Source organism: Phyllobates terribilis, unplaced genomic scaffold, assembly GCF_046119375.1.
Source record: "Phyllobates terribilis strain yellow unplaced genomic scaffold, ASM4611937v1 Scaffold_5__5_contigs__length_657084704, whole genome shotgun sequence".
Classification (NCBI taxonomy): domain Eukaryota; kingdom Metazoa; phylum Chordata; class Amphibia; order Anura; family Dendrobatidae; genus Phyllobates; species Phyllobates terribilis.
In genome coordinates, this window is record NW_027362765.1 from 200,262,470 (window position 1) to 200,280,276 (window position 17,807).

Here is a 17,807-nt window from a genome sequence, read left to right on the forward strand (position 1 = left end):
GTTCACACTGTCAATCAATCAGGAGCACTTCACCTCCTGGCAAGCAGGAAGCCTCCAGGCAGGAGAGTGGTGTGCACCTGAAATCAAGATAAAGTACAAATGAATTACATTTCTTTTTTAATAGTTCAAAATTTATATATATATATGTGTGTGTGTGTATATAGAAAAAATATAAAGAGGCAGCACTCCAAGAAATTTTTGAAAAAAAATGGACTTTAATGAGCCCAAAGGCGACGTTTCGGTTCACCGAACCTTTCTCAAGCCAAGGTTCTGTGTGTGTGTATATGTATATATATATATATATATATTTTTTTTATTATGTTAAATACATTTTTATGGCTAGAAGCTAATTGTTCCTTTATTATCATTGTTTAACTACATACAGTTCTGTAATCCGATGTACTCCCATGTGAGTGTATATATGGAAATGATGAAATAGAAAATGAAAAAAATATGTAATTAAATAGGTCCTCACTGAGCTTTGTAACTTTTCATTCAGGAAAATCTGAATAAACTGATGACTAATCTCCGATCAACACAGCCTCACTTTGTTAGATGTATTATCCCTAATGAGACTAAAACCCCAGGTAAGAAAATTGGTACACTTACACAAGTTGTGCACAAATGGGTTAGTGAATTACTAGAAGTTAAAAGCGACATCCAGTTCATATGCTAATTTTTATAAGCAACTTACGGTATATCAAACTTTTTTTGCCTGTCTTATATATGGGCTGTGCCTGTTTTCACGTGAATGTGGATGATTTGGAATGTGGAAAGACCTGACCCCTTTATATAATTCTGGTGAACCCTATAGACACCACCATGTCATACGGATTGCATGTAGTTATTACAAAAGCTACTAAAAATCTGAGCTGCAGAAAAAAAATAGAGTTTTCTACCAGTTGTCAAAAGATACAAACTATCAGGCAACTCAGGATCTGACCATACTTATGAAAAAGTGTGGCAGAAAAGGATGTAAGTTACATAAATAAACACATGGAGCTTTTAGTATATGAGGTATAGGGTTCCTTATAAAACATAAATGTTTAAAAGAAGATGTATAAGCCTTTGTACATTCATTAAGAATAGCATTTCCTATACCAATCTTGAAGAAAATTGCACTAGTGTAAGATGCACCAAATTTGTTAGGAGTCTCACACCCCTTAAAGAATTGGCCCACCTTTGGGCTGGTCGTTTGGTAGAATCGGAAATCTACACCAGCTTAGAGACTTTCTGGTGTAAATTAGAGTGAATCTGACAGTCTGCTTTTGGCCACGTTCCTCCCACATTTTAGATCATGGACCATTGGAACACGTCAAAAATTTGCAACATTTTTGTACAACTGTGCAAGTTTTCTGGCATAAAAGCCTTTAAATGAACAGACCTGTCTATTAAAGATCCATTCCTGGTTTTGACATAAAAATGCACAGTGTGTGAACAAGGCTTTACCTTGATAATGTTACTGGTCCGGGTGGTGGAACCTCTGTGCTGCGGTGCAAGGAGGGACCAGAGGGGCGTAACTAAGTGCCTACTCGGACTGACCCAAGTCACTCGCTCCGTGAACCAGGGAGGGACCGGGCAGGTGGACCAGGTGCCACTCTGGGACTGACCTTGTGTGAGAGCAGGTGACTCCCACGGGTCAGATGACAGGAGCTGACCGGTACAGAGGATGAGCACGGCAGGAAGGCTGACGGGTGGTCTGGGTAGATAAGCAGGCTGGTACGGCAGATAGCCAGACAGGTGCTCCGGGTAGGCAAGCGGGCGGGCACGGCAGATAACTGGCAGATTCTCCGGGAAGACAGGCTGGCAAGCACGACAGGTTACAGGCAGGTGCTCCAGCTAGGCTGGCTGGCGGGCACGGCAGGTAACTGGCTGATGCTCCAGGTAAGCAGGCTTGCGGGCACGACTGTAGACAGACTGGAGGACAGAACTGTTAGACAGGCTGGCGGGCTGGACTGACAGACAGGCTGGCGGGCAGGACTGACAGGCAGCGGGACCCGAGGGCTGGAGCAAGTGTTAGCACACGGAACAACAACCTTGCACAGGCACCTCCATTTTGGAGGAGGTGCCTTATGTAGGATAAGTCCTCCGGCCATTGGCCGGGGACTTTTTAGGATGTCGTGTGCGGCCCCTTTAAGAGGGAGGGAGCTCGCGCGCGCCCTAAGCACAGTGCCCGGGAAGCTGCACGCGCCCTAAGCACAGTGCCCGGGAAGCTGCGCGCGGTACGCGCCACAGCAGCAGGGGAGCAGGAAGACGCCGGAACAGGACTGCGGCGGTGAGGGGAACGGCGTCTCTGCCCGGCAGGAGGCAGAGATGCCGATGCTACAGATAATACAGTTGTCTGTGATGTGCCTTAGAAATCTCTTTTATCCTATAGGTGCAATGGATCCATTTATGGTCCTTCATCAACTGAGGTGCAATGGAGTCTTGGAAGGTATTAGAATTTGCAGAAAAGGCTACCCAAACAGACTTCTATATGCTGAATTTAAGCAGAGGTTAGTAAGTTATTTATACGTAGTGCCAGCAGCAAATAGGCTGAACATGGTGTTGAGACATGAACATAGACACTGTATTTGGGAGGAGGGGAAGACAACCTCAAATTAGGGTATACAAAATACTCTCAGATAGGGCTTTCAATAATATTAGTATTAATCAATTGACTGAGGAGTCGACTTGTCGCAAAAACTTGCAGCTAATGTGGTGGAAGAAATAATGTGGTGGAAGGTTCTGCTGAGCGTTCCTGAGTTCTCTATGAGAGAGTAATTGCTAGACTACTATGTTAGCAGCTTATCTCCAGACAGAACTCAAGGATCAGCTGCTGAAATTCAGCAGGATGGATCCTCCCCTCATCATGACAGGATGCCCCCATACACTTTAAACTGTCACCCGGACTGTAAATACGGTGTCATGAATATAACAGTGAGTTTATACTTTGTTCAGATAAACACATCCATCCTGAGGTGTGGAGTTAAAGATCTAGAAACATAATATAAAAAATAATGGTTATCAAGAAATAATTAAATAAATTATTGACATCGGTATACAAATATTTGTCATTGTAAATCCACAGGTATCGGATCCTCAATCCTAATGCTATCCCAGATGACAAATTTGTTGACAGCAGAAAAGCCACAGAAAAACTATTGGGTTCATTGGACATTGACCACACACAGTACAAGTTCGGGCACACTAAGGTACCAGCCAACCCAACGTGACACTAGTGAATGATCGCAAACAATACACATTTCTGACAAATGTCTAAATTCTTCATACAAACATAGTTGATAAACTAGTAATAGTTAAAAGTAAATTACATAAGAATGTCAGAATTTTGGGCAATATTCAAATGTATCGATGCGCAACATAACCTCAAATCTTCATATTATAGCTCTCATTATTGTCATACTTCAGCTTTTGGCTGATTTAATAATTGTATAAATAATTAGCTATGTTAGCTGCCTTTCTAGTAAATATATTTAATAAAATGTAATATTGAAAATCTTTAAAACAACTGACCATGCAGATATTTTACTTAATTATTAACATAATTTCTTCCTGCTCAGGATATAAGAATGCAAACATTTCCTTACTAATTGAATAAGGTTGGAGCTAAACCTGTTCTCTCTATTGTAGTTTGTGATATTAATGCACATTTTGCATTATATTAAGTGGTATAATAATTTCACAATTTTTCCAATATTTTTTTTTATATTTTGTTCATTCACCAAGGAGTTAGGCACCATTCCTATCCCCAGCAAATAAATAACTTACAGAGAGACACATTTTTTTTTTCTTTAGGTTTTCTTTAAGGCGGGTTTGCTTGGTCAACTAGAAGAGATGCGAGATGAACGTTTGGCTAAGATTATCACCATGCTGCAGGCAAGAAGCCGGGGTAGACTCATGAGGATTGAGTACCAGAAAATCATTGCAAGAAGGTACATGTCAAGTCTTGATCTGAAAATTATTTTGTAACCAAGCAAATTTGTTAAAATTATTTAGATTCTAGTTCCATTGATGGTAATTTAAAGTCGTGAAAGAATATGTTTATAATTGTTTTAACTAATGTTACTGCAGGGATGCATTGTTAGTAATCCAATGGAACATAAGAGCCTTCAATGCCGTTAAGCACTGGTCATGGATGAAGTTATTCTTTAAGATTAAGCCTCTGCTGAAATCAGCTCAAACTGAAAAAGAGATGGCCAACATGAAGGAAGAATTCCTGAAGTTGAAAGAAGCTTTGGAGAAATCTGAAGCCAAAAGGAAAGAGTTGGAAGAGAGACAGGTTACTCTGATCCAAGAGAAGAATGACCTGGGTCTTCAGCTCCAAGCAGTAAGTTGATAACACTGTGTGTGCAAAAACACATAAACCAGGTTTCCAGGATAAGTCTACATTTTTTCTTTGCCTCTATCACACTGCAGATTGCCAGATTCTGACAGTGTGCAATATACCCACTGTCAGGATTCCACTTTGTTCTCATCTGCATCTCTCAATAGAACATTGAGAGAAGCAAAAAAATTTGTTAGTAGGCACATGACTGTCCATATGCAAATGGCATATTTGCGTTCATGTGACAACCATTTGAGTAGGCAACAGAGAGAAATCATGACAGTGTGCATATTGCACACTGTTATGATTTGGCAATCTGCAGTGCGATACAGGCACTGTAGAAATTTTGTTTAGTCTGGAGAACCCTTTAACTATGGAAACTTATGGTCCATGTCAGTAAGTTGCAAGGATTTCCACATTCCGACAAATAAATATATGTGATTTTAATGTTAGGAATATATTTATGGGTTAAATTGCCTCTACCTGTTTTATTACAGGAGCAAGACAATCTAGCAGATGCAGAAGAGCGTTGTGACCTTCTCATCAAAACCAAGATTCAGTTAGAGGCAAAAGTGAAAGAGTTAAATGAGAGACTAGAGGATGAGGAGGAAATGAATTCTGATATGACTTCCAAGAAAAGAAAGCTTGAAGACGAGTGTGCCGAACTCAAAAAGGACATTGATGACCTAGAAATTACACTGGCCAAAGTAGAGAAGGAAAAACATGCAACAGAAAACAAGGCAAGATTATGATGAACCTCTTATGACATACATGAAAAAACAACTTCATTAGGTAACTGATTTCTATCCACGTGTGATCAGGTGAAGAACCTTGTTGAGGAGATGGTGGCTCTGGATGAAATAATCGCGAAGCTTACCAAAGAGAAGAAGGCTCTCCAGGAAGCTCATCAGCAAGCTCTAGATGACTTGCAAGGAGAAGAAGACAAAGTCAACACACTCACCAAGGCCAAGGCTAAGCTAGAACAACAAGTGGATGATGTCAGTGGCTTTAAGTAATAGATCACGTGACACAACACCGTTGCTCAGAAGTGGCATGTGTAATAATAAAACATCCATTTTTTTTTACCCATTTGTAGCTTGAAGGGTCTTTGGAACAAGAGAAAAAACTGCGAATGGATCTAGAGCGTGCAAAGCGAAAGCTGGAGGGAGATCTGAAACTTACTCAGGAGTCCGTGATGGATCTAGAGAATGACAAACAACAGTTGGAAGAGAAACTGAAAAAGTGAGCTGTACATTAAATGTTCAGGGACATCACAAATGGTGTAACCAGTGTAACAAGAATTACAGTTTAGCTGACTAAATCTTTTATTGGTTGAGAATACCCAGTAAACATTAACTATTATGTACTGTAAATGGTGAAAATAAGGCTATGTTTACACCATGTTCACTCCCCAGACCTTAAATTGTTTCCAGTAGATATTCCTAAGATATCTACAGCTTAAAATGGGCCCTATTGGTGGTATGCATCAATATACATTTACTGGGGTATTAAAAAGTGTTGTCAACTAGAATTTCAAATACAGAAGGTCAGTAAAAAATCCATGGTCATAATAGGAGATTACATGTTAAAGGGTTATCTGAGACGTTTACACTGATGGCCTATCCTTAGGATAGGTGATAAATATCTCATCAGTGGGGGTGCGACACCTGGTGCCCTCACCGATCAGCTGTTCCAGGGACCGGCTGAAAGTGCTCAGTTGCGGAGCTGCTGAGCACAGCTCTGTCAATTGTATAGCGGCCACTGCCGGGTACTGCAGATCTTTCCCTTTTTCGAATCATTAGCATTTCTGAGCATTTCTAGCCACCACCAGCATGGGAACAGATGATCAGGGGAGTTGCCGGGTGTCACACCCCTACCAATCAGATATTAATGATCTATCATATGGATGTGTCGTTAATGTAAAAGTCCCGGCCAACCCCTTTAAGGAACTATACCATCACTGATCTTCCCATATGATCCACTGTTAAACACTGGCATATCAATCTAAAATGTATCTTACTTTTGTTAATTAATTGATCTATTGAATACTTTGAGGCTTTGGTGGCAGTAAATCTGTAGTTGACTTACTGGTCTTGTTCTATAGGAAAGATTTTGAGATAAGTCAGCTAAATTCCAGGATTGAAGATGAGCAAATGATGTCTGCTCAGTTACAGAAGAAAATCAAAGAGCTTCAGGTAATTTTTTTTTTACTTTTCTGATTTTATCTATTGTTAAAGGTGCGTTTGCCATTTATACTGAGATTTTGCTACAGGGCATTATCAACAGAAAGTGGCGCCACATGTGATATCACTCTCTTTTTATATGCATGCAATCACATCAAAAAATTTTTTTAAAAAAAAACATAGGCACGAATTGAAGAACTTGAAGAAGAATTGGAAGCAGAGAGAGCTACCCGAGCAAAGGTGGAGAAACAGCGCTCTGAGGTAGCCAAGGAGCTCGAGGAATTAAGTGAGCGTCTTGAAGAAGCTGGTGGAGCCACCTCTGTTCAAATTGAGATGAACAAGAAGAGGGAAGCTGAATTTTTAAAGATACGTAGGGATCTGGAAGAAGCTACGCTTCACCATGAAGCCACTGCTGCTGGTCTGCGGAAGAAGCATGCAGATACTGTGGCTGAACTTGGGGAACAGATTGACAGCCTGCAAAGGGTTAAGCAGAAACTGGAGAAGGAGAAGAGTGAGATGAAGATGGAACTGGATGACTTGTCTTCCAACATTGAACAACTTTTGAAAAACAAGGTTAGAGATCTCTTTGAGTTTATGCCGATCGGATCTAAAACTTAGAAATCATTTTCCAAATTTGATGAAGACATTTACACATTTTATAACATTGTTTTGAATTATAGGGGAATGCAGAAAAGTTGTGCCGGACATACGAGGACCAACTAAGTGAAGCAAAAAGCAAAGTAGATGAATTACAAAGACAATTAGCCGATATGTCCTTGCACAGGGCGAGGCTACAGACAGAGAATGGTAGGAAAATAATTACTAAAGTAATAATCTATTGTATTACTGTATAACCAATGATGGTACTTTATAGTATCTATATATGTATAATATAGATATATATGGGATGATACATTTTAATAATCTACAGAATTATTCCTTTCCACCCAAAAAGGTGTTATTTTGTTTGTAAGAAAGAAAAATCAGTATTCACTTATGATTGACAAGTAAAATAATACAAAAATATTGAAAAAATAGGATAAAATATAATGTTTAAAAAAAAAAAAAAAAACTGATGCCGTTTTAACATATTTCAAAAGAATTGTATGAGATTTGACTATGGAGTTGAAGATGCCATTTCTTGAAAAAAAATAAACCCTTTTTTGTTTTAATCCTGGAAAAGCATCATGATCTTATGAGAACGCAAAAATTATTTCACACATATCTGAAAGCTAATAGTTCTCCTGTCCATCTGGCTTGTTAGGAGAATTAACACGTCTTCTGGAGGAAAAGGAGTCTCTTGTCAACCAGCTGAGCAGAGGCAAGGCTTCCTTCACCCAGAGCATTGAAGAGCTGAAAAGGCAACTGGAAGAGGAGACAAAGGTAAGGATATAATGTGGGCCTTACTGGTCCATACTAATGAAACATACATTGCTAGTTTTCATTTCTATAAGAAAAGCTTGCTTCCTTTTTCAGTCAAAAAATGCGTTAGCACATGCACTGCAAGCATCCCGCCATGACTGTGATCTTATGCGCGAGCAATATGAAGAGGAACAGGAGGCAAAAGCAGAGTTGCAAAGGTCTCTATCAAAGGCAAATGCGGAGGTAGCTCAGTGGAGAAACAAGTATGAAACTGATGCCATTCAGAGGACAGAAGAGCTGGAAGATGCCAAGTATGTTTTAATCCATTCTCATTTGAATTAATTTTATTAAAAACTTCATGTACATAAATATGTTAATGACTCTACTTCAGGAAGAAACTGGCAGCACGGCTTCAGGATGCTGAGGAAGCCATAGAAACGGCAAATGCCAAGTGTTCATCATTGGAAAAAACAAAGCATCGTCTCCAGACTGAAATTGAAGACTTAGTTATTGACTTGGAACGAGCAAACTCTGCTGCTGCAGCATTAGACAAGAAGCAAAGAAACTTTGACCGGATCCTGACGGAATGGAAGCAGAAATATGAGGAGACCCAAGCTGAGCTGGAGGCATCACAGAAGGAGTCACGCAGCCTAAGCACTGAACTGTTCAAGCTGAAGAACGCTTATGAAGAATCTCTAGACAATCTTGAGACAATGAAACGAGAGAACAAAAATCTGCAAGGCAAGTAAACAAAAAGTTAAGGACTAATGATGAGCGAAAGTGCACGCTACTCGAGTTTGCATCGTGTGCTTGGGTACTCACCGAGTATCTCGTGTGATTGAGCGACATGCTCGGGTCCCCGTCCCACATGTTTTGTGGCTATTAGACAGCCAAAAAAAACATGCAGGGATTGCCTGCCATACATGGGCAATCCGTGACGCGAAACATGCAGGGCAGGGACTTGAGCATGTTACTTGAGCACCCGCGATTCTCGGTGCATATCTAAGCACTCATTGCAAACTCGAGTAACGAGCATTTTCGCTCATCACCGAGGACATGTTTAAAGAGATCAACTAATCACAGAGAGAGCCGAGAGACCAATGGCTCACAACTGAGAAAAGTTACAAGCAGTTACTTATCTTTCTTAGAGTGGCCACAACCTTGGAAATGTAGTACTGCCATTCAAGTCAGCTCTGTACTCTGGCTCATAGAGGCCCTAAACTAATCTGTCTATGCCTTCTTTAGTAGGGAAAGACAGGGCGCACAAAAAAAAACATTAGGGCAAGAGACAACTGCTTTAAACAGACCTGCCCCTTTGTAGTTTGCTAAAAATGTTTTGATGTTTATAATTTATCATATTCACTGATATTATACTCTTGTAATAATCATTTCTTTCTCTGCTCCAGAGGAAATTGCTGATCTCACCGATCAAATCAGTTCCAGTAGCAAAACAATTCATGAACTTGAAAAGGTGAAGAAGGCTTTAGAAAGTGAGAAAGGCGATATTCAAGCAGCTCTTGAAGAGGCTGAGGTGAGTGTGAATGCAAGAATAAACGCCAATCTTGGTTGGCCCGATTACTTTAGTTATTATATGTATTAGAATATGTTTTTATTTTGGTTCCTGATAATATAACTCCACAGGGAGCTCTGGAACATGAAGAGAGTAAGACTTTGCGCATTCAACTTGAGTTGTCTCAGATTAAAGCTGATGTGGACAGGAAACTGGCAGAAAAAGATGAAGAAATTGAAAATCTCAGGTGAGACTCACTACTGTAGGTGGCTTGTACAACTGATTTCACTATGAAATAAGGCCATTACTTCACCTATTGAAAACAATACGTTATTCAATTTTTCTAATGGGGACAGCAACAATATTTAAAGAGAACCAAAAAACACACAATCTCTCTTTATCTGAAATGAGTCCCCAAGCCCCCTTACCTTTTTTTTTTTGTTTTTTTAGCTCCACTTCAGCCACCCTTGTGGTTTCTTATTGTCTACATAATGAATTTACTTTGTGCTTAAAGACTACATTTCTCAATAGGCAGAGCTGTATGTTTCTCATACCTCATACGCTTCCATGCTCAATGCCCACCTATCATCTAGAGACTCTTATACAATCTCAAGATGGATAAATCACTGCAGACAGTTTCTCCTTCCTAACATTCCTCCCACTTCCTAGTATGTGCTATCTGGACACTCTCCTGCACTCAGTAATGTTACAGATGCAGACACTTTGACACCACACAGGTTGGGTGTACTATAGGGCAGGGTTCCCCAACTCCAGTCCTCAAGGCCCACCAACAGGTCATGTTTTCAGGATTTCCTTAGTATTGCACAGGTGATGTAACTATTGCCTGTGCTGATGATGGAATTATCACCTGTGCAATACTAAGGAAATCCTGAAAACATGACCTGTTGGTGGGCCTTGAGGACTGGAGTTGGGGAACCCTGCTATAGGGGACCAATTAGTCATATAATGTAGCAATTTATTCTAATGTTATCTGGCACTCCCAGCACCATCCCATCTGGCTAAAGTCACACAAGCTGATAAGATTACTTGTTCTGTGAGGAGCCTGTAATATGCTTTCCTTCCCTCTGCAAATGGAAGAAATTCACTGGACATGCCCATCATGACATGAAATCACCATTCAGAGCACACTGCAGAGCAGCTGGCTGAACCGCTGAAAACACAGATAGGAAATCTTTCTACTCTGTGCTTTGAAAGGACTGTTGAATCACCAAGTGTGACAGCTAAGGAACATCAAATAGATTATAAAGTTTCTTTATTTCTGATAACCTTTACAATGCTTTAGTAACCCTTGTGTCTGGGAAAGTAAAAGTAGGCCATTTTTAAGGTTGAGATATTATTGATAAGAGTTACACAAACAGAACTCTTGCCTCCAATCGTCAGGACATTTACAGAATTGACTGGAGATTGATGGACGAGGCCACGGCTGCTTTTGCTACTAGGCTGGTTATTGGGGAACGCACAGTGAATGTATAGTTTATACACCTCCGATTCCAATGCATGGAATAAATATAAATATATATATATATATATATATATATATATATATATATATATATATACACACACACACACACATACTCCAATACGGTCACTACAGTCACTGCTAAGCTCCGCAATAACCCCAAAAAACTAGCTGCCACCACCAATCATTTATACAGGCCAATTGGACACCCATTACAGGTAGCGTATGACTTCAGGGATGAAGCTATTAAATTTTATGTATTTTCCGAAAAAGTAGGCAGTGTTTATAAAAAATATATGAATGATATTACAAAAGGGGACAAAACAATACAGTATATACAATTACATAAAATAAAAAGGGATAACAAAAGAAAAGTACTAAACCTGTGTCACTGAAATGGCACAGAGCTTAGCGGAGGGAAGCATCCCTTTTAGGAAAATTGTACAAAGCCATAGCGAACTGTGTCTTCCGTGACTGAGAATGATTATAATTCAAAATATGTATTTTGAATTACCTCCCCTGGATGACCTCAGATTGGGGTTGACCAATGGGATGCGGCAAGGTTCCAAAAAATTATGGGATACCTGATTTTCAGGATCTCCCCATCTGAAGGTCCCAGGCGGGAGATATTAATGCCATATTTCCTATCATGATTTTAGTTTTCCATAGATTGGAAGCAAAGCATATACAGTATATCGTTATCGATCTGTCCGATATTAATTTGTAGCTGATGTGGTGACCGCCCAGTGATGTAAATAAATGTGTTGCAACGTCTAAAATATGTGTCCCATAACTGTAGGACCTACCCTGCTCACAAAAAAACAATATTCATAAATGGAATCCGACTTCTCAAAGTCTGCTCTAATTCCTTTGAAGACCAGAGCAGTTTTATTTTGAGGTGACAGATTTATCACCTTCCAGCCTCTGATATAGACTTCTTGTCTACTCTGCATCAGATAACCCACTTTAATTACATGTTCACAGCAGGAGTTCATAAAGCAGATGAAGTGCTAGCTCTTGTTCCTTTCCCAGGCTATAATTAAGCTATGCTTCAATCCTCCATATGAAAGTGACACGTCCCTTCTTAAGAGATGGGTTTATAGACTTTTCCATTACATCTGTAACAGGTAGGTTTTATAGTTCTTGAAGGACAAGTTGCTTTCTTTTCTTAGAAACATCACCACTCCTGTCTGGTATTGTGGCAAAACCATTCTAAAAGGGGTTGTCCACTACTAGGACAACCCCTTCTCACACTGAATGTTTGCCCCTGATAAAATAAAAACAGTTGTCAGTCGCCATCCCGGGGCTCGGGTGAGGTTGTTATGACACGTGAGCCCTTTGCCCAGTCAGCACTAGCGCCACTGTCTCCTCCTTTGGACATATAAGTAATCAAGAGGAAGCGAGAATTGCGGCTGGCTGCTCACTTCCTCTTGATTACTTATACGTCTGAAGGTGGGACAGTGAAGTCAGTGCTGATTGGTCGCAGGGCTCGTGTGACGTAACAATCTCATGTGAGCCACGGGAACACGAGTGCTGACACTACTGGAACAGCGCCGCCATGGAAGGCGAGTATAAGTGTTTTCATTTTATCGGGGGCAAACATTCAGAGTGAGAAAGGGTTGTCCTAGTAGTGAACTCCTTTATTGAATGTAGGACAAGTGAAATACAAGGCACAGTGCAATGGAAGAAACACCAGTTTCTTGGAAAAGGCATACCCCACTTTCTAACTTTAGACAATCTCTGCTTAAAAGTCATAATTTACTTTCTTTATTACGCAATTACAAGTTTAGAAAACATTGAAATGCGCTTAAATTATTTGCTTGGTTTTATGTAGACGTAATCACCAGCGTGCTATGGAATCCATGCAGGCAAGTCTGGATGCAGAGGCTAAAGCCAGGAATGAGGCCATTCGATTGAAAAAGAAAATGGAAGGGGATCTGAATGAAATGGAGATACAGCTAAATCATGCCAATCGCCAGGCTGCAGAGTCCCTGAAAATGGTCCGACACTTGCAGTCACAGATGAAGGTCAGTCATTTATAATTTATTATATTCATAAATTGCCTTTCAATTATTGATGACAGCCTTGCATGCTGCTATTTACATATCAGGAGTCTGAAAAACAATAGAATATAGAAAAATGTCTAATATTTGTATTTTCTTCCCAGGATCTGCAAATTGAGCTGGATGACACCCTACGGCATAACGATGACTTAAAAGAACAATCTGCAGCGCTTGAGAGACGTAATAATCTTCTGATGGCTGAAGTAGAGGAATTGCGGGCTGCACTGGAGCAGGCTGAAAGGGGAAGGAAACTGGCAGAGCAAGAGCTACTGGAGGCTACCGAGAGGGTCAACCTTCTGCATTCACAGGTGTGCTAAATAATGGAGAGGAGGTAACGTGCGGCCAACATTTGTAAACCTAAAAGTTACTGTTACAACAGTGGTTCTTTTTACCCAATGTGTGACTTAATTTTTACATTTTGACATGGCAGTACTTGTATCAGTATTTGTAAAACAAGACAAGAAGTGGTTTCAAAGCACACAAGAGTTTTTCAATTGTATTTTCATTATACTTTTTCCTTTAATGTTCAAATCCTGTATTTACAGATGACAAAATCCATCACAAAAATTATAAGATTTTTAAAACAATCACAAAATCCAGAACTTTAGTGCTGCTATTACCTTCATTCTATAAGATAATGCTGTATTTGTGTTGCATGGTGAAGGACATCCATTTAAAAATATATACAGGGTGGTCCAAAAGTAGGTGGACAGAAAGTGTAATAAGGTTATGAAGGGGGAGATTTATCAAACATGGTGTAAAGTGAAACTGGCTCAGTTGCCCTTAGCAACCAATCAGATTCCACTTTTCATTCCTCACAGACTCGTTGGAATTGGGAATTTCACGAGCTTCTATCATGCGAATCCTGAAATCTATTGGGTGGAAAGCTTATCGTCCACGTCTAATTCATGGTTTATTGGAGGATGATCCAGACAGGCGGCTGCAATTTAGTGAGATTATGCTTAACGAAATTGAAGAAAATCCAGTAATTTTAGATAACGTTATGTGGAGTGATGAAGCTTCTTTCAGAATATCCGGCCATATTAACAGACATAATTGTATTTACTGGTATAATGAGAACATGCATTTAACATTAGAGCAACAACTAAATGAGCCTGGTGTCAATGTTTGGGGTGGTATTTCAAGTTTTGGTGTTTTAGGACCAATATTTTTTGATGGAAGAGTCACAGGAGATAAGTATCTCGAAATTCTAATGAATCAAGTTGTTCTCCAGTTACAGCAACAGCCTAATTCAAATGACCTTTATTTCCAACAAGATGGGGCCCCTCCACATTATTCAAGAGTAGTCCGCGAGTATCTTGATGAAACATTTCCTAATATATGGATTGGCCGAAGAAGCCCACTTGATTGTCCGGCACGTTCACCAGACTTGACCCCAATGGATTTTTTCTTTTGGGGAGTACTCAAGGACAAAGTTTATAGTCGAAAACCAAAAAGCATCAGTAATTTGAAAAATTACATAAGAGATGCATTTCAAGAAATTAATACCCAAAGAGACTTGTGCAAAAAAGTTTGTCGAAGCGTAAGATGCAGACTTCAAAGCTGTGAAAATTGTAATGGAAAACAGTTTGATAAAATTTAAGGGCTTTTGTAGTATTGTTCAGAATAAAATTTAATTGTCAATGTTATGCTTGTGTTAGTAAATATAAATCAAAATAAATGTTATTATTTAGAAACCCACAAGGATTGTGTCATAAATCCAACTTTTATGATAAAAACAAAAATTATGAAAGTAATATATGTCTAATTTCCTACTAGAACACTGGCCTAATTAATCAGAAGAAGAAGTTGGATGCAGATATCTCACAGTTGACCACTGAAGTTGAAGAAGCTGTCCAGGAATGTCGGAATGCTGAAGAGAAAGCCAAGAAAGCCATCACTGATGTAAGAATCATCCCTCTCTTTGCATACTATAAGATAATATTACTAACATATTTTGGATAAGCAATGACCAGTCTGTCTTGTCTCAGATTGTTAAAGCTTAGGCCCACAGTTTTTCTTGACATTTGGTTCTGAAAGGGATAGCAATTGGGGGCTGTACGCAAACATGAATGTTCTAACAGTCTATATGCCACCCACTCAGGCAGCTATGATGGCAGAAGAGCTGAAGAAAGAGCAAGACACCAGTGCACACCTTGAGAGGATGAAGAAGAATATGGAGCAAACCATCAAAGATCTTCAGATGCGTCTTGATGAAGCTGAACAAATCGCTTTGAAAGGAGGGAAGAAACAGGTTCAAAAACTTGAAGCAAGGGTGCGTGTCTTGTTGATGGACATGTTGTGACAATTTTTACATAGCTGTTTTAGGCCATGTGCATACTTTGAATATTTACTGAGTTTTGTACATCAGTATTTGTAAGCCAAAACCAGGAGTGTGTAAAAAAAGGCAGAAGTGGTGACGTGTTTCTATTATACTTTTCCTCTGATTGTTACACTCCTAATTTTGGCTTACAAATACGGAGGTAAAATACTGACCAAATACTGAATGTGTGCATGTGGACTTAGGGTTCACATGTTGCAACTGTCAAAATTTTTGTTTTAAATATCTTTTTAAAAAAAAGCAATTTTTTTTTCAACATATCACAATCTGATTACAATTAAAAATTAGATATTAGAAATGTTGCAAATTGCACACTGGGGCTATCTTAGACTCTAGCTTCCTGTTTCAGGAAATCAACATTTACATTGGCAGCAATTTTGGGTTGAAATAATTTTTGCTGTTTGTTTTTAATTACAAAACAGTGTCTTAGATGAGAGAAACTGCAGAATTCATCAGCAGCAGCCACTTAATGTCCGGGCTGCTGTATTCTGCCTCATACATTGCTTTTATGTGGCCGCTGTCAGAACAGATTTCAGCTAATCTCTGGGGGTTTCAGACCCCAACAGATCTCATATCCTATGGATAGGTCATCAATTGTTAAATTCCACACAACCCATTTAAGATCACTAGACCCTTCGTAAAAAAAAACAAAAACACAATAAATGGAAAACTGGCTTGTTGGTGTTCTGCGTCTAATTTTCTGTTACAGAGCTATATTACACATAACAGACAAAGTTTAAATATGGAACCTTATGTGAAGGAAATACAAGTCTTGTGAGATTTGCAATTCCCTACAATTGACACGTGCTATATACGAGGATCTTAAAAAGATGACTTAGGGATCCTTCTTGCTTATAAAGGGGTCCCAAGAAGGGTTTTCCTACCAAGGAAGACACCTCCCCTTTCCCCGTACTTGAGGAGTGGTCCACAAAGACTGATTTAGGTCATATCCACTAATTCTTGTGGCTTGAATACCCCATTGTATGCAACTCTACACCTACAAATTGTGTTTTTTGTTTTTTCACTTTTCTACAATATGCAAAGTTCACATTCACAGAAGATAACCCGGACATAAACTAACAATATGTCTGTTAAATGTGTTGGTGACAACAGGTGAGAGAGTTGGAAGGAGAACTTGAGATTGAGCAAAAGAAGAATGCTGAAACTCAAAAAGGAATAAGGAAATATGAGAGGAGAATTAAAGAACTCACCTACCAGGTAATTCCTCCACATTACAGCATCTGTAAAATATGTTGTCCTGAATAATTTATTTAAATACTATGCTACGTATATGTGAATTAACAAGACTGCTTGAGCGCATGAAAAAACACAATCATCACCCCCACAGTAAGTGCCCAGATACAATGTACAATATAATAAATGCAATAGCAGAATACACATTTATATATTTACTCATTGAGATTGTGTTTTATTTCTTACAGACTGAAGAGGATCGGAAAAACCTGGCCCGAATGCAGGACCTGATAGATAAACTGCAAATGAAAGTCAAGAGCTATAAGCGGCAATCTGAGGAGGCTGTAAGTAACTAGAATGTGTATACTCCGGCCCGTGGGCGAGGTCTGGCCCAGAGGGTGGTTTTATTTGGCCCACGACACCAGAACCACCACCCCTATGCAGGGCCATTATTCTGTATGTGTGGGCCCATTATTCTGTATGCATGACTCTGTGGGCCCATTATACTGCATGGAGGACTATGTGGGGCCCATTATTCTGCATGGAGGACTATGTAGGACCCATTATTCTGTATGGAGGACTATGTGGGACCCATTATTCTGTATGGAGGACTATGTGGGGCCCATTATTCTGTATGGAGGACTATGTAGGACCCATTATTCTGTATGGAGGACTATGTGGGGCCCATTATTCTGTATGGAGGACTATGTAGGACCCATTATTCTGTATGGAGGACTATGTGGGGCCCATTATTCTGTATGGAGGACTATGTGGGGCCCATTATTCTGTATGGAGGACTATGTGGGGCCCATTATACTGTATGGAGGACTATGTGGGGCCCATTATTCTGTATGGAGGACTATGTGGGGCCCATTATTCTGTATGGAGCACTATGTGGAGCTCATTATTCTGTATGGAGCACTATGTGGGGCCCATTATTCTGTATGGAGGACTATGTGGTGCACATTATTCTGTATGGAGCACTATGTGGAGCTCATTATTCTGTATGGAGCACTATGTGGGGCCCATTATTCTGTATGGAGGACTATGTGGTGCACATTAGACTGTATGGAGGACTATGTAGGACCCATTATTCTGTATGGAGGACTATGTGGGCCCATTATGCTGTATGGAGGACTATGTAGGGCCCATTATTCTGTATGGAGGACTATGTGGGCCCATTATGCTGTATGGAGGACTATGTAGGGCCCATTATTCTGTATGGAGGACTATGTGGGGTCATTATTCTGTATGGAGGACTCTGTGGGGCCCATTATACTGTATGGAGGACTCTGTGGGGCCCATTATACTGTATGGAGGACTCTGTGGGGCCCATTATACTGT

At 39.8% G+C, this 17,807-nt stretch overlaps 1 protein-coding gene across 2 annotated transcripts in view; it reads left to right on the plus strand.

Annotated features, from left to right (window-relative positions):
- Positions 1-17,807, plus strand: part of MYH7B (myosin heavy chain 7B) — a 47,386-nt gene that overhangs the window by 26,003 nt on the left and 3,576 nt on the right. For both annotated transcript variants that reach the window (XM_073683688.1, XM_073683689.1), the window contains 22 exons: positions 500-587; positions 2,378-2,495; positions 3,071-3,194; positions 3,799-3,935; positions 4,075-4,330; positions 4,825-5,067; positions 5,149-5,325; positions 5,424-5,569; positions 6,432-6,522; positions 6,694-7,083; positions 7,191-7,317; positions 7,775-7,893; positions 7,987-8,183; positions 8,264-8,613; positions 9,279-9,403; positions 9,514-9,629; positions 12,700-12,892; positions 13,033-13,236; positions 14,708-14,833; positions 15,033-15,203; positions 16,383-16,487; positions 16,712-16,807. In XM_073683688.1, the coding sequence (XP_073539789.1) occupies positions 500-587; positions 2,378-2,495; positions 3,071-3,194; positions 3,799-3,935; positions 4,075-4,330; positions 4,825-5,067; positions 5,149-5,325; positions 5,424-5,569; positions 6,432-6,522; positions 6,694-7,083; positions 7,191-7,317; positions 7,775-7,893; positions 7,987-8,183; positions 8,264-8,613; positions 9,279-9,403; positions 9,514-9,629; positions 12,700-12,892; positions 13,033-13,236; positions 14,708-14,833; positions 15,033-15,203; positions 16,383-16,487; positions 16,712-16,807 (3,699 nt within the window). The remainder of the gene's footprint in view (positions 1-499; positions 588-2,377; positions 2,496-3,070; positions 3,195-3,798; positions 3,936-4,074; positions 4,331-4,824; positions 5,068-5,148; positions 5,326-5,423; positions 5,570-6,431; positions 6,523-6,693; positions 7,084-7,190; positions 7,318-7,774; positions 7,894-7,986; positions 8,184-8,263; positions 8,614-9,278; positions 9,404-9,513; positions 9,630-12,699; positions 12,893-13,032; positions 13,237-14,707; positions 14,834-15,032; positions 15,204-16,382; positions 16,488-16,711; positions 16,808-17,807) is intronic.